We start from the raw sequence: 13,392 nt of genomic DNA on the forward strand, positions 1-13,392 counted from the left end.
GCGCTGCTTTTTTTTTCTCCCTCACGTCCACAAAAATGGACGGGAGTGATTGTCTGCAGCCGGATTTTTGTCCTGAGCAGACATCGGGTAGCTGAGTGTGCGGTGTGAATGGAAGATAGTCTGCTAAGTTGGCTGTTGGCGCAGTGACTACAAAAAAGCGGCGCAGACACGTTAGAGCAAATGTTTTTCATCGTGATCAAGAACTCAAAAAAAAAAAAAGAACAGCCATTCATAATGGAGCTGCAGCATGATAATAGAATTAAACACAACAGCAAAGCATGAACAGCCTGCAATAGCTTTGCGTGTGAGCCTTAAATAAAATCACATTTTCAGTGAGAAACTGTGCAACTTTTGTAGCTCTCCTTCGCTCCCTTTCCTCCCCTCGATAGTGCTGTTTACGGAGCTCGGCTGTACGGGTTCGTGCTGTGATGGTGCATTCTGCTTGAGCAGTGAAGGTGTTTCACTTGTAAAAAAAGCACGCATGATGTCAACACTCAGCTGAATTCTACTGTGTGACTGTTTACAGCTGCAGCCCTATAGCGCACTAAGCGAGCTACCAGCTAGGCCGCAGTAGTCATACGCTGTTCCGTGCTTTGTGCGTGTCGAGGTTGTAGTCAATGGCTTGATAGTATTCATGGTGTAGTATGTCTGCCAGTAAGAGAAGGTTCCTCCGACTGTGTCGCCATTCCCTGTGGCATGCGTTATAACTAGAGACCGGAAGTTTATACAAAATGCCTATTTTTCCCTTGTGTCCTTATCAAGCCTATTTAACATATAAGCATGAGCTGAGGGTACAGGATCATTTTAAGCAATAGTTTATTGCGCCTAAAAGTGCCTATTTTGACTATATGGGCCCACAAGGGCTTTTTAGCGCCTAAAAATTCCTTTTTTGGGTTATATATGCCTTTTTGGTGTTTCGAGTCGATAGTTGCAAGGACTGTTCTCACCTTGGAAGCCTGCAACGCTTTCTGGATGGTAATGCACGAACAGCACTGAGAGAATCCATGCAAATTATGAATTGCAGAATTCGATGTTCAATAATATGATTTAAATTAATAAGATGCCGTATTTGTCGCACCCCATTTGCAAGAAACATACGCGAGCCATGCCAAACACGCTGAGAAACGCTAACCGTGCCTGAGTCGCCGCCACCTTGACCTCGGCCACATCGGCCGAGCCGCCAGAGGCCGTACACAGTGGCACCGCAGCCAACTTCACCGACGTCACCCCTGTCAACACAAGCTGTTTTGCTTGATGTCCTTCTGACGTGCTCTGTCCATGGACCAACGGCAAAAACTTTTGCCCACGTGCCCTATCCATTGCTTACGCAATAAAAAACAAAAATTGAAGAAAATGAATGCGACACAGCCGCGCATATGCCACTCAAGGTCAAAGAGGCCTCCTAGGGGCAAACCACGAGCAAATCTGACACACAAAAGGTTTAAAATGACACCACAAACACCCATGCACAGCCATCCACCGACCACGGGAACCCCTGCAGCACATGTAGGACGAAGAAGGAACTAGAAACAGAGCTTACAGGAATGAGCATCTCGGCACGTTTGAAATACTCTAGTCGTGACAGCCGTCTCTTGCCGTGCTGGGTAGCTAGCAATAATGAAATTAGTTGCAAGAAATGTTGCATGCTTTCTAATATTGATAATCAGTATATTGCCCGGAGTGCAAGCGTTGAAGCAGCGTTACAGATCACATTCCTCACCTGGGACTTGGAGGGGCTTGGACGGCAGCCTTCCACTATGGTAACTTTGGACTCGCCTTCTTTTGGTGGGGCCTTCACTTCTGAGTCAGCAGCTTCATTCTGCGAAATGGAAATGTCGCTAAACACTGACGGTCCACAAAACTACTGAACAACTGTTTTTGACCCGCACACATTTCAAATTTCCCAGCAATGCTTCAGGCTGCTTAAAAAAGTTCCTCCGTTTGAACACCTCTGCGAGAGGGAGAGTACCCTGAGAAATGATTCAACTGTTTTTGGCAGTTATCTCAACTTTCACTTTTCGTAAACAAGTAGGCACACCAATTTGTTTTTGCTTTTTCCATATAAAAATTCTAGCAAATTAGAGAAAAATCAGAAAAAAACTGAGTAGTTTGGAATTTATAAAACGATAAAACAAATTTATTACTTTAGTTAAAGAACACTTATTAAATAACGATTTTCTCCAGAGTGACGTGCTCCTCACAAGAGGTTTTTACTAGGGTGTGCGAATACCGAATAGTAACTTTCAAATCGAAGCTCGAATGGAATTCGAAAAAAAAAAAGCCGAATACCGAATCAAATATCAAATATCAATTTTTTTTTTTACAGACGTCAATTTTTTATAGGTTTTGCGTAAAAACAGGAGCTACTTCGCATGTTCAGGAGCCATGAAGTTTTTTTTCGACCCAAAGAACGCACTTTTCAACTCTTATTTAGCAGCAGTTCAATCGCCGAGCCACTATGAGGCGATATGTACCAAAGTAATCCGAAATGGGCACGACACGCATTAGGAAAGAAGAAAAAAAAAAGAAGACGACTTGCACTGGCGCAGATGTGCTGCAATCACAGGCAATGACTTTGCAGGAATGAACATTATGACGTGAACACATGGCAAAGCTACAATCACAAACCGCAACGAGGCACTACTTCGGCAGCACATCGGGAGCATGAACAATATGTTGCACAAGGAAAACTCGCACTACAGTCGCCGTGCAAGAGCCCGCGCTATTTTCTTTGGTCTAAAAAAACAAAAAACATGTAATAAACATACACCAACCGCATCAAAAAAAGCCAGAAGCACTTTTGATTTTATATTAACGGGGGCGCCTTCAAAAACAACAAAAGTGGTGGCGATTGCTTTACCAGAAGCTGCCATAACATGTAAACATCCGGTCGCAGTATTCAAATTGGCAGCCAGAGTTGATGGCAACGGCACAACGGAAGTATCTCATCGACGCAATCATAAACTACTCCGTTCAGCGGGATAAAATTTACAGCCTCTGCAAGACACGCTCGTCGAAAGCACGATTTGGATGAAACTTGCCCAGCAGGCGGTGTGCCACCAGTGCGTTAGAGTGGGCGGATGTCTCCCGCTTTCACAGGGCCGGCCACATTCAGAAAATCCACTTGACTATTCGAAAAACCGAATAGTAGATATTCGATTAGCGAACTGAATGTTTTGCGGAGGTGCTATTTGATATTCGAATATTCGAGTACAGTAAAAGCTCGTTAATTCGACACCCATTAATTCGGGAATTCGGATAATTCGGACGGCTCTATTGGTCCCAGCCAAAGCGCATGTTATTATATGGGACCAAACCTTCGTTAATTCGTCAGAATTCGGCCCCGCACCGCTTAATTCGGACAAATGCTGAAGGCTGCCGCTACACAAAAGTGTGGTAAATTGGCAGCGCTGGCACTACTGGAGTGAAACTGAAACCTGAGAGGCATCGCCATCGTCATCAACTAGTGGGGGCGATCGCAGCGTCACCGAACTACATCGTGATTACATCGCGATTGATGATTGTGTCGCCACGACTGGTGTCCTGACCGATGAAGAAATTATTAATGATGTCACGGGCGCCCAGGAAGACCACGATTCTGATGAAGAGTCATGCGAGGAGGTGCAGCCGCGACCTCATCGCACCTCACGAGAAGTCTCGGAGGCGCTTTTGATATTGGAGGACGTTTGCCTGAGCAGTTTCGACAGTTTGCGTGCTGTTGGCCACTTGGAAGAGTTAAGAAAAATTGTAATGTCAGCCGGAATCTCCGCGAAAAAGCAGACGACTATTACAAAATACAATAGCAAATAAAGGTATGCTTCTCCAACGTGATTTTCATGTTGTTTTTCCTGTTCATTCATTAATTCGGCATTCGGATAATTCGGACATTTTTTCCGGTCCCGTGAGATCCGAATTAACGAGCTTTTACTGTATTTGCACAACTCTAGTTATTACTAAACCAAAAGAAATAAGCTTTTTCATAGCCTTATTGAAATACAATTTTTTTTAACATCTTCACAGTCCAACTACAGGTTTTCATTAGAAAACTTCGTTTTTGGTTCAGTCTCTGCAAAGACCACTGAGCAATCATTGTTTAAAATTTAGAAACACCTTCATCCACCCTCATACAAGTCGAACTGTATTTTCAGAAACTTCGCTTGTTGAGTTCAGAACATCATTTGCATCAGATGCCTTTCTGAAACCTTTCACGGCACCTCTTTTGCCTTCCTTCACCATTTGCAGTCAACAGAAATTCAGAAGCCAATCAAATGGATCCACAGTTCATTTCCTGACAGCATTCACTCAAAAACAAATGCACATCACACTCCTGCTGTTTCTGTACGCGTTGCAATGCCACTATCAACCTGAATTCCAACTACTGACATACACAGACTAAGTAATCCTTTATCCTTTTCTTGCAGTATTACAGCAAAAAATCATTTTTATCAGTTGCATTCTTTTATTTTGAGCGAAAATTGCAACATAAACAGGCTGTTTAAAAGCCACGCCCACTTTCCGCAATGGGTAGGCATAAGCAGTGCGATTTTTTAATACAGTGGAATCTCGATGATACGAATCTCGTGGGACCGCGAAAAATATTCGTATCATCCAAAATTCGTATGAACCAATACAGACCCAGAAATTAACCCCTAAAAAAAGTTTTAGTTTACTTCTGTTCTTTTTTTCATGTGAAGAAATCCGTGACGTTTTCTGATTTTTTTTTTCACCTCCATGTTGCCGAGCGGTCCTTTCTGAACTTTCGCCTCCTCACTCGCGGTGCACAAGCTCACTATACGCCGCAACAGTCAAGGCGTGACCCGCATGGCGCATTTTTGCACGCGATTTGTGCGCATCGGTGTTGCACGTGCTATTTTTTCATGCCCGCATCGGCGATTCCCCGCCCGCGGCCGCCTGTGCCTCGGTAAGAAAAGGACACGCGACGCGCGCGGCAGTGGAAGGAGCCTGATGACTTGTGCCAATGGGGAGGCGTGCGCCTAATGGTGGCAGTTTCGAAGCACTCGAGAAAGCTGGCTGGCTCCGCCGGAGATGTTTACGCTTACCACCCCAGCAGATTTTTCGTGGGCGCTTTCACTAGCGGTGTGGATGATGTTTTATAGTACCGTTTTCACCCTAATTATTACCTCATTTACCACACAAGAAACTTCATGCGTGCTTTGAGCGGCATTTTAAAGAAGTGTTAGAAGTAGGCCTGGCTACCACCTTTCCCCGAAAAAAAAAAAAAACGGCCCTTTGGGGGAAACGGGGGGGGGGGCAGGGTATTTAGAAGGTTGAATTCGTGGTGAAAGAAAAAAAAAATCGATGTTTTATGGCATGCAATGCCATATGCATTGTAGCGTTTTCCTAGAGAGGAATCAACAGAACGTTTGTACTGAAAGTTACTGAAATTTTTGTTATTGCTCCAAATGTGATGCACTGAAAAGTAAACGCACATACTTTGTCCATTAAAAGCTCTCCTTTGCATCTCGCCCGCGCTCGCCCACATATCTTCTCTGCTCGCGTGTCTTTGCGCAGCTTACCGACACCTATTTATTGCCGTAGTTGCTGAATTAACGCTTATAAAATTCCAAAAAATAAATAATTGCGGCACGATGACCAAAAAACCGGCCAATGATGGCCGGTTTTAAGAACGGACCGACAATCGGCCCGCTGTCTAGTCTAAAAAACTGATCGGGTTAGTCAAAAACTGGGCAGATGGCAACCCTAGTTAAAAGCGGTCGCTCAAGCGGCCCGCACCACTTCGCGACCGAAGCCACCGCCATGTTGCTCCCGCCGGCCATGCCGCGCACAGCATGCGGGTGGCTTCGCGGCTGCGTCAGCTCGCCCGTGGAGTGCGCAGCGCGTTTTTGCGAGCAGAAAACAGCAGCCCGGCCATTCCTGGAGAAAGGGCAACAAAGAGGGGGGAGAGAGCCCGTACATCACTGTAGCTTGCTCTATCAGCAGTCGGGCGCCTCGCCGGTTCGTTCGTATCATCCGCCGGGCCCCGCAGGTCCGTTCATAAGAGCCAAAACTTTTCCCATTGCAAGCAATGCAAGTTCACCAGGACTTATCAAAAATTCGTATCATCCCGAAATTCGTATCGAGGTTCCACTGTAGCATGTGATGGTACTACAAGTGCACCCCTGGCTGGACACGTTCTCTATGGGAAATTTCTGAGACAGGCCTTTTCCGCCTGATGGTGGGCCCCGTCCCCCGTTCATACATCAGTGCCACCCTCCCTTCACTCACGACAGCCGACGGTGCCCTGCTCGTCGTGCCAGGAGAGCCGTGCCGGCTTCCCTCGTCCTTCGCCTCTGTGCCCACTTGTGGGGGGACATCTGGACGGCATGGCAGAGTTGTATGTTAAAATGCATCAAATACACTGCTCTGCTAGGCTGATATGTTGAATCGAAATGTTACCATGTTAAAACACACCAGGACCTAAAAATACGTGACACTAAATACGTTATGTAATGACGTTTCACACATCAAAACATACCTACATTAAAATGCCCCCCCGAGATCACCTTGACCAAATACACACTCTCTCACTGACATACAGTGATAAACAGGAAAATTAGCTCTGCTCTGTGCCTTTCACTTACAGTCCAGGTGACAGCACTCGTGAGCACGGTGGGGAAGAAGCACGGAGCAAGATATGAAGAGGAGCGCCGACTGTGGCCCAGAAAAAATCATTTGCTCGGGCCGATAATGTCCCCGCGCCGCCGGCCGCCCAGCTTTCCCTTCGCTCTCGTCCTCCTTCGTTCGCCCTCTCGTCGCTGTGCCTCTGTACATGGCTCTTCCCTTCTTCGCTCTCCCCAGAGGCATCTTTTCTTTCGCAGCGACGTCTGTCTTCTGCCTGTCCTACGATGCAGGAGGAATGCGTGCACGCGCGGAATTTAAACACTCGTGCGCAGCCGCAATGGCGCAGATAATCGCACGCCACCGCATACATGGCGATCGCATATTCCCTATCAGACAGCGTTTATTCTGACATTATGAAAACCCGCTAAAAATATTGTACTAACCCAGCAGATGTAAGACACAACTGAACGACGACTTCAGAAGCACCAAAGAATGAGCAAGAGTAATATGGAACACCAAAACATTGTCTAGCGTGATTCTGCTTACGACAAATGGATGCAGTGCAAGAATTACCCTCTGTTAGCCCGCTCTCCATCCGCGTGCTTAATTATTTATGCTGCTTTTGCGCACGAACAACACTTACAAGGTTCGCCCGGAGTCTCCATCGGCAAACAGCAATGATACACCCATTTCTGTGCCAATGACTGAATCGGACAGCTGCCCTGTTGTTAAGTATACAAAAACACTGTCAGCTTGATAAGGCACCCAAGAATATCAAACGCAATCTTCATTGTAACTCATGCAACAACTTACTGCCCGATGTTCACTTTCACTTTGCAGTAGTGTTATCTTGTCGATAACACTGCGGACTCCAAATAAAATGCTGCGATTAGTATGGCTGCAATTTTGGGCCTACCAGGTTTCCCGGCGTTTTTTTTTTTTTTTTTTTTTTCGTTCTTTAAGCGGCTGACCAGCAAAACAACCAGCTCGTTAAACCTTTTCTTTCGGCGAGTCATCACCACAGAGATATAGGGTCCGGACGAATTCAAATATCGCGAAATGAAGGCTTGTGAAAAGACCGCACTGTCAGGGCCTTGATCTTGAGCAGATTGCTACGTCGCGGGCAGTCGCGGGTGATGTTATCGCGTTTCTGTTTTTTTCTGAGCGCGTGAGTGCCGGTCCGTGTTCTAGGCACACTCTGTTTTGGACGTAAGTTGGAGAACTGCGAGAAAGCTGAGGGAACTTTTATAATCACTATTGATCAGAACCAGTTGCTCCTTATGTTTTTTGTAAAACCTGTTAAAACACAGCCGAATTGGTATTAACAAATTTACAAAATGGAGTCACATTTTTGGCAAGCACTGCGTAAAAGGTAGTGTTTGTATAGCAGCCATATGTCTATATGTGCGTCCTACATTTTGTTTTCCCGCCCTGCAAACCAATCCTTAACGTATCTTTGCCGTGCGACCACTCAATTCCTTCGGGTCCGGGTTACCCAGAAGGTGCTGTCAAACAAGTTAATCAAGCCGTGCGAAGGAGGAGCGCAATGAACGCGAAGCGGCGCCAACGCAGGCCCAAAGCACTCCGTGCCCAAAACTACCGTAGCCGAAGCAGACGACAAAAGCCGACGGAATACGTTCCGCCAACGCGCCCGCCGGCGCACGGGGAACGCCAGCCGCTCAACCGGCCGCTAGGGGAGGCGGGCGCGCGCATCCAGGCACCCTACCGGCCGCTAGAGCCACTAGATGAGTGTAGCTTATTTAGTGGCTCTACCAGCCGCCCATTCGCTGCGCCATCTATTCGTGCTCCGCGAGTGAAGGACATTAAGGGCCCGCCGGAGAGAGCGAAGTCGGCACTCCCGTTTATCTTGCTCCGTGGGCAGAAGTGTTAAAGGGACAGACAACTGATTTTTTGTGGAGTGCATGTCCTCTAACTGATTGATTGATTACACAGTACACAGGTGATGAGGCGCGCCATAGTTAAGGGCTCTGGATTAATTTTGACCATTTGGGGATCTTTAACATGCGCCGAAATCACAAACCCAAGGGCATTTTTGCTTTTCGGGTGTGCTTGTACTCCAGCTCATATTAAAGCCAGCGTTTGATATACTGGGGTAGCCACAAGGAAGTTCTAAATAAACAGACGGAAATGTTGTCAATTTCGCACTAAAATTTCTGAAGTCCAAAAGGTGGCACCATGTAGTGTGTAAACGTGACACCACCGTACGTGTCCAAACAATTTCATCGCTTTCAATGTGTGATTCAAAAGCCGCACAAAAGAATAGGAAAGGTTGCACATTACTGTGGTTTTGGCCGAGGACAAGTGTTTAAAGACCTCTTTTCGCCTCACGTGCAGTTAAAAGCAGAGTTACTGGATATAGACAGTTGCGAAACTCCCCATAGGCCCCATGTATCGAAAGCCGGTCTTCGGTTGCCCCCCTGCGCCGGGGCAAGCACGGGGCAAGTTGACTAGCCTGTCGTCTGTCGGCAGGACGTTGAAGCAGTACTCAAGTGCTTGCGGCTGCTGCCGTAAGTCATAAAAAGAAAAGCCGCAAAAACACAAGTAAATTTTACGTAATTCATGTGTTTTAATTTAAAAAGCAATCTTTATTTTACAGAAGAATTTTGAATAATATTAGTTTAGCGAAGTTTCGTTTTTATCTTCTAGGTGCCGCGCGCGTCGACTTGCCCCTCAGCTTCCACGGAGTGGGGGGGCTAGCGCCGCCCGGATTCTGAAGCGGAGTTTCGCAACTGTCTATATTGAGTAACTCTGGTTAAAAGTGCGTTGCCGCACACCTCACTGTCATGGTTGTCAGCCTTCCTTCTGGCGGGACACGCATGGCTGGTAGAACTAAAAATTCCAATTTCAAAAGTTCTAGGGTACTATCAGCAAAACCATTTCAGGTTAAGGTGTTTTAAGTGATGCCCTTTCATTTGGGATAGAAAAATATATTAGACAATAATCTATTGTCTGTCCCTTAATTTAAAAGCAGAATCACAAGAGCTGCACTCCGGATTAAAATGACACTAAAGTGTAAAGGCAAGTTTGCCTGTCAGTAGATTGGAGCGTTGTGAATACCAATACACCACTCGCAGTGGCAGCTGTTGATTATAAACACAGAAATGCCAAAAATGTAAAAACAGGTTATTGCTGCCCCACACACTTTTCCGTACTACATGGCATCACAAATCACAAATGCACGATGAAACAGGATCGGTGGGGCTTGCCTAGGCGTTTTCTGAAAGAAACACCCAGGCAGCAGGGACGAGCAAATGTAGAATAAATGTATGTGGGAACCTTTGATGGTAATGCGCTTTTAAAAAGACAAACCCCAGCAAGCACACATCATAAAATATGTTGCCACATCCCAGGTGGCAGGCCGGGTTTCAGATTGCCTGCAAGCTTGCGGGTCAACGCGACAGCCTACTGCACCTATTGACTACTAGCCAGAGGAAAAAGCAGGTGTAAACGGTGTGATCGACCAGAAACGAGACAGCTGTGAAATTATTTTATCGACTCTAAATGTATTTTGAACACCTCCTATCAGGTGGAGGCATGTCCTGGGCACATTCCCAAAATACCATCCCTGCGAGTAAAAAGCGGGGGCTTGGCAGCTGAACTTGCTGTACGCCGCCACACCAGGATGGCATCAAGCAAACCCTTCCCGATTGGCTGCGACAAAATTGAAAGCCAACGAGGCCAGGCTTTCGGGAAGATGGCGGCGGTCGAGCCTGGCTCGCCCTGGCCCCTTTGTGACACGCTTAGAAACATCCCGAAGAAATGGAAGGGAAACAGCTGAGAGATGTGCCAGCTTTTCTTTCTCAGCAGACAAGGCATCGTTGGCTGTCAAACAAAAAGTGAAAGGGCTACATAACGCACAATCTTTCAGTTGAAACAATAAGTTACTCAGCCTTTAACGTCCCTTTAGCGATTTGATCAGCCGAGAGGTTGACGTGACCTTTGCTCCTGATGGCTGGTGTCAAACTTTGAACTTCCACCTTCTGGCTTCAAATGTTCGCCTTCAAACTCCCACCACCATCGTCATTCCGTCATGTCCACTGCAGGATGAGGGCCTTTCACACACTTCCAAGTCCTCTCCCGTCCTGTGATGTCGGTTCTCTGCCCCCAAATTTCCCCATCTCATCCCTCCACCCTGTTCTTGTGCTTCTCTTGGTTATCCTGGTGGTTCGCCAGTTGCCCGCCCGCTTCCCCTTCTTTCTGCTGCTCCCTAACCCAAGATGCTCGCTTCCCATCCCTAACAGCTATTCCTATCATCCTTCTTCGCACAACGTGTGGGACTGACCCAAGTTTAGTCTCAAGGTGTTCATTAGTGTGCGAAGTTTCCGCCCCATAATTGTCAGCACTGGTAGCACGCAATGGTTGTGCTATACCATTCTTTTCAATGACAAAGGTACTCGAAAGTGCTTGCCAAATACACCCCAGGCCATACTGATTCTAGGCCGAATTCCTTTCCCCATGGTTTCAGTCAGTACAGACGGCTTGCCCAAGATAGTTATGCTTATCCGCCCCTTCAAGCATTTCTTTACCTAGGTTAAAGGCGAGGCTTTATGAACATGTATTTCACTTTCAACTTAAGATTTCTGGGCACAGTTCCTGCCGCATTCCTTGCAGTTAGTATTTACTACATTCATGAAACGAGACCGTGGGTCAGATTATCCGCATTTCCTCGTACCCCCTAGAGAGCCTCCCGAACAGCCCCATCGGCCCCTCCAGGCAGGCTGTGGACAATTTCAGAGATGCCCTTCTGATGGCCGGCAACTCTAGGACGGGCTCTGGGTGCCGAAAGTGAGCAGGCTCTGCGTCGAGATAGCGGGTGGAAGGTTCCTTGCAGGCTCACCAGCCTTAGCGACATCGGCTGCTGCAGGCAGTGCACCGCCATGCACGCTAGGGCCTCCCTGCAGCGCCCTACGAGCAGGCTAAAACTTTTGCACGCAGCAACGGCCCAAGTTCTTGCACAACTCACGGCAATGGAGGGCAGAGACCACCATGCTGCCTATGCCGACAACATCCTTTATGGGGGCAAATACCGTCACGGACAGCGCAGCATGCAGCCCACCTCGGCCAAGCTACAACTAAGTGCTAAGTCGGAGAAAAGAAACCCGACCCTTCTCCATACAATTACACTAAAATGTGCCTCACACTGGAGAGTCGAGACATCTTGCGAGTGTGTACCAAGTATCAGCGCCCTTGGACAAGATAACAGCAGATCACAGACGCCTCGACTTGTGCACACCCCCCGCTGGGTCCTCCACATCCACAGACGCCCCGGCCTATAGAAAAAGACATCACTTGCATCGTCCAAGCCCTCGTCATCAGTCGCACAGCCAGTGCTGTCCCCTACCTTGCATGCAGTGGCCAATGAGAGAAACTAGAGTTCCTCACGATTTGAGGGAATTGTGCCTTCAAACAGCAGCCTGGCAGATAACATGAGTGCCTTTAGGACCACCTGGGAGTCAAACAACCACCCGCAGGCACGCAACGGTTCCAGGGAAGCAACCGAGAGAGAGCTCCTGAAAGAGGCATTCTCGTGCGTGCACAGACAGTACACTCCGCACACACCATCTTTCGCGACAGCAGCGACAACAAAGAGAAAGCCAGGAAGAGGGAGAGCGACCGTGCTTGCGGAGCTTGGCCGGGACGCCCGTGCCCAGGAAGACGTCGCCGTACTCGTGGGGACGGCGGAGGTCGTAGTCAGCCGCTGCGCCCCCGCGGCTGGTGCGGGCCGTGCGCATCGCGTGTCCGTGGGGCTGCACGGGGGCCGTGAAGCAGGGCACAGCCGGGTGCCGGTGCTCCCACAGGGGCTCCCAGATGCGCACCCCGTTCTCCAGGCGGAAGCTCCCCACGAAGTCCGACTGCTTCAGGAACGGGATCAACGGGGCAAACAGGTACACGAACACCTGCGCACACACATGGGGCCACTTGATACACCACCCCTGCTCTTTCCGACAGCGTTAACGGCATGCCAGAGTCTGTGACGGTTACTGGCTGCGCCTGATGATGGGCAACACCGCAGTTTGGCTACTTGCTAGGGCCTGGGGACAGGACAGTCACCAGGACCCACAACCACAACCAACGCATGAACACATATATACATGTACAGTCTTTGTCAAAATTTTCTAGGCCAAGCCAGAAACGCGCAGGCCACAAAAAATTCCATGTACAAGCTTATGTCCCAAGTGAGGCTGAAACGTTCTATGCCAGAAAGCTAGAGAAAACAACTTTCTTTGTTACTTTCATAAATTATTTTTGTCACACTTAAAGGTAAAGCTTATTGTTTGAATTTTTTATGGTCGACAAGGCCTAGAAAATTCTGACAAAGGGTGTACATATACACATGTACATGCACATACATGTACACATATACACATTTATATTACACGTACTTTAAACTGGACAGCACAGGCTGACTAGATTGGTGATAGAGCCCAAAAAAAAAACTGTGGGCGCTGCAAAGAAAACTGCTTGATGCGACGACAGAAGTGAAACTTCTAGCGCACAAAACTACCATAATGCTCCTAGTTGACTACGCCAGCCCCATCTGGAGCCCGTGCACAGAAAACGATATAAGGAAATGCGAAAAAACATTCGTGTTTAACTGTTATCATCGAATGCAGTCGACATCACAACTCCGGGAACGGGCTGGAATGATAACTGCTCACCACAGAATGAATATAAACAGGCTCAAATTCTTTTTCCAGATATTGCATGGTCACTATAGGCTTGATATTTATTATTTATTAGTAATACCCTCAGGGCCAATGGCATTATAGAGGGGAGTGGTTACATTCA

The 13,392-nt window shown here is 47.6% G+C and overlaps 1 protein-coding gene across 2 annotated transcripts in view; it reads right to left on the minus strand.

Annotated features, from left to right (window-relative positions):
- Window positions 1–13,392, minus strand: part of Unc80 (unc80, NALCN channel complex subunit) — a 166,239-nt gene that overhangs the window by 134,776 nt on the left and 18,071 nt on the right. For both annotated transcript variants that reach the window (XM_077700829.1, XM_077700828.1), the window contains exons 6-8: window positions 12,218–12,500; window positions 6,247–6,335; window positions 1,721–1,819 (exon numbers count right to left, since the gene is read on the minus strand). In XM_077700829.1, the coding sequence (XP_077556955.1) occupies window positions 1,721–1,819; window positions 6,247–6,335; window positions 12,218–12,500 (471 nt within the window). The remainder of the gene's footprint in view (window positions 1–1,720; window positions 1,820–6,246; window positions 6,336–12,217; window positions 12,501–13,392) is intronic.

This window comes from Haemaphysalis longicornis, unplaced genomic scaffold, assembly GCF_048455015.1.
Source record: "Haemaphysalis longicornis isolate Haplotype H1 unplaced genomic scaffold, Haemaphysalis longicornis Haplotype H1 scaffold_2, whole genome shotgun sequence".
Taxonomy (NCBI): domain Eukaryota; kingdom Metazoa; phylum Arthropoda; class Arachnida; order Ixodida; family Ixodidae; genus Haemaphysalis; species Haemaphysalis longicornis.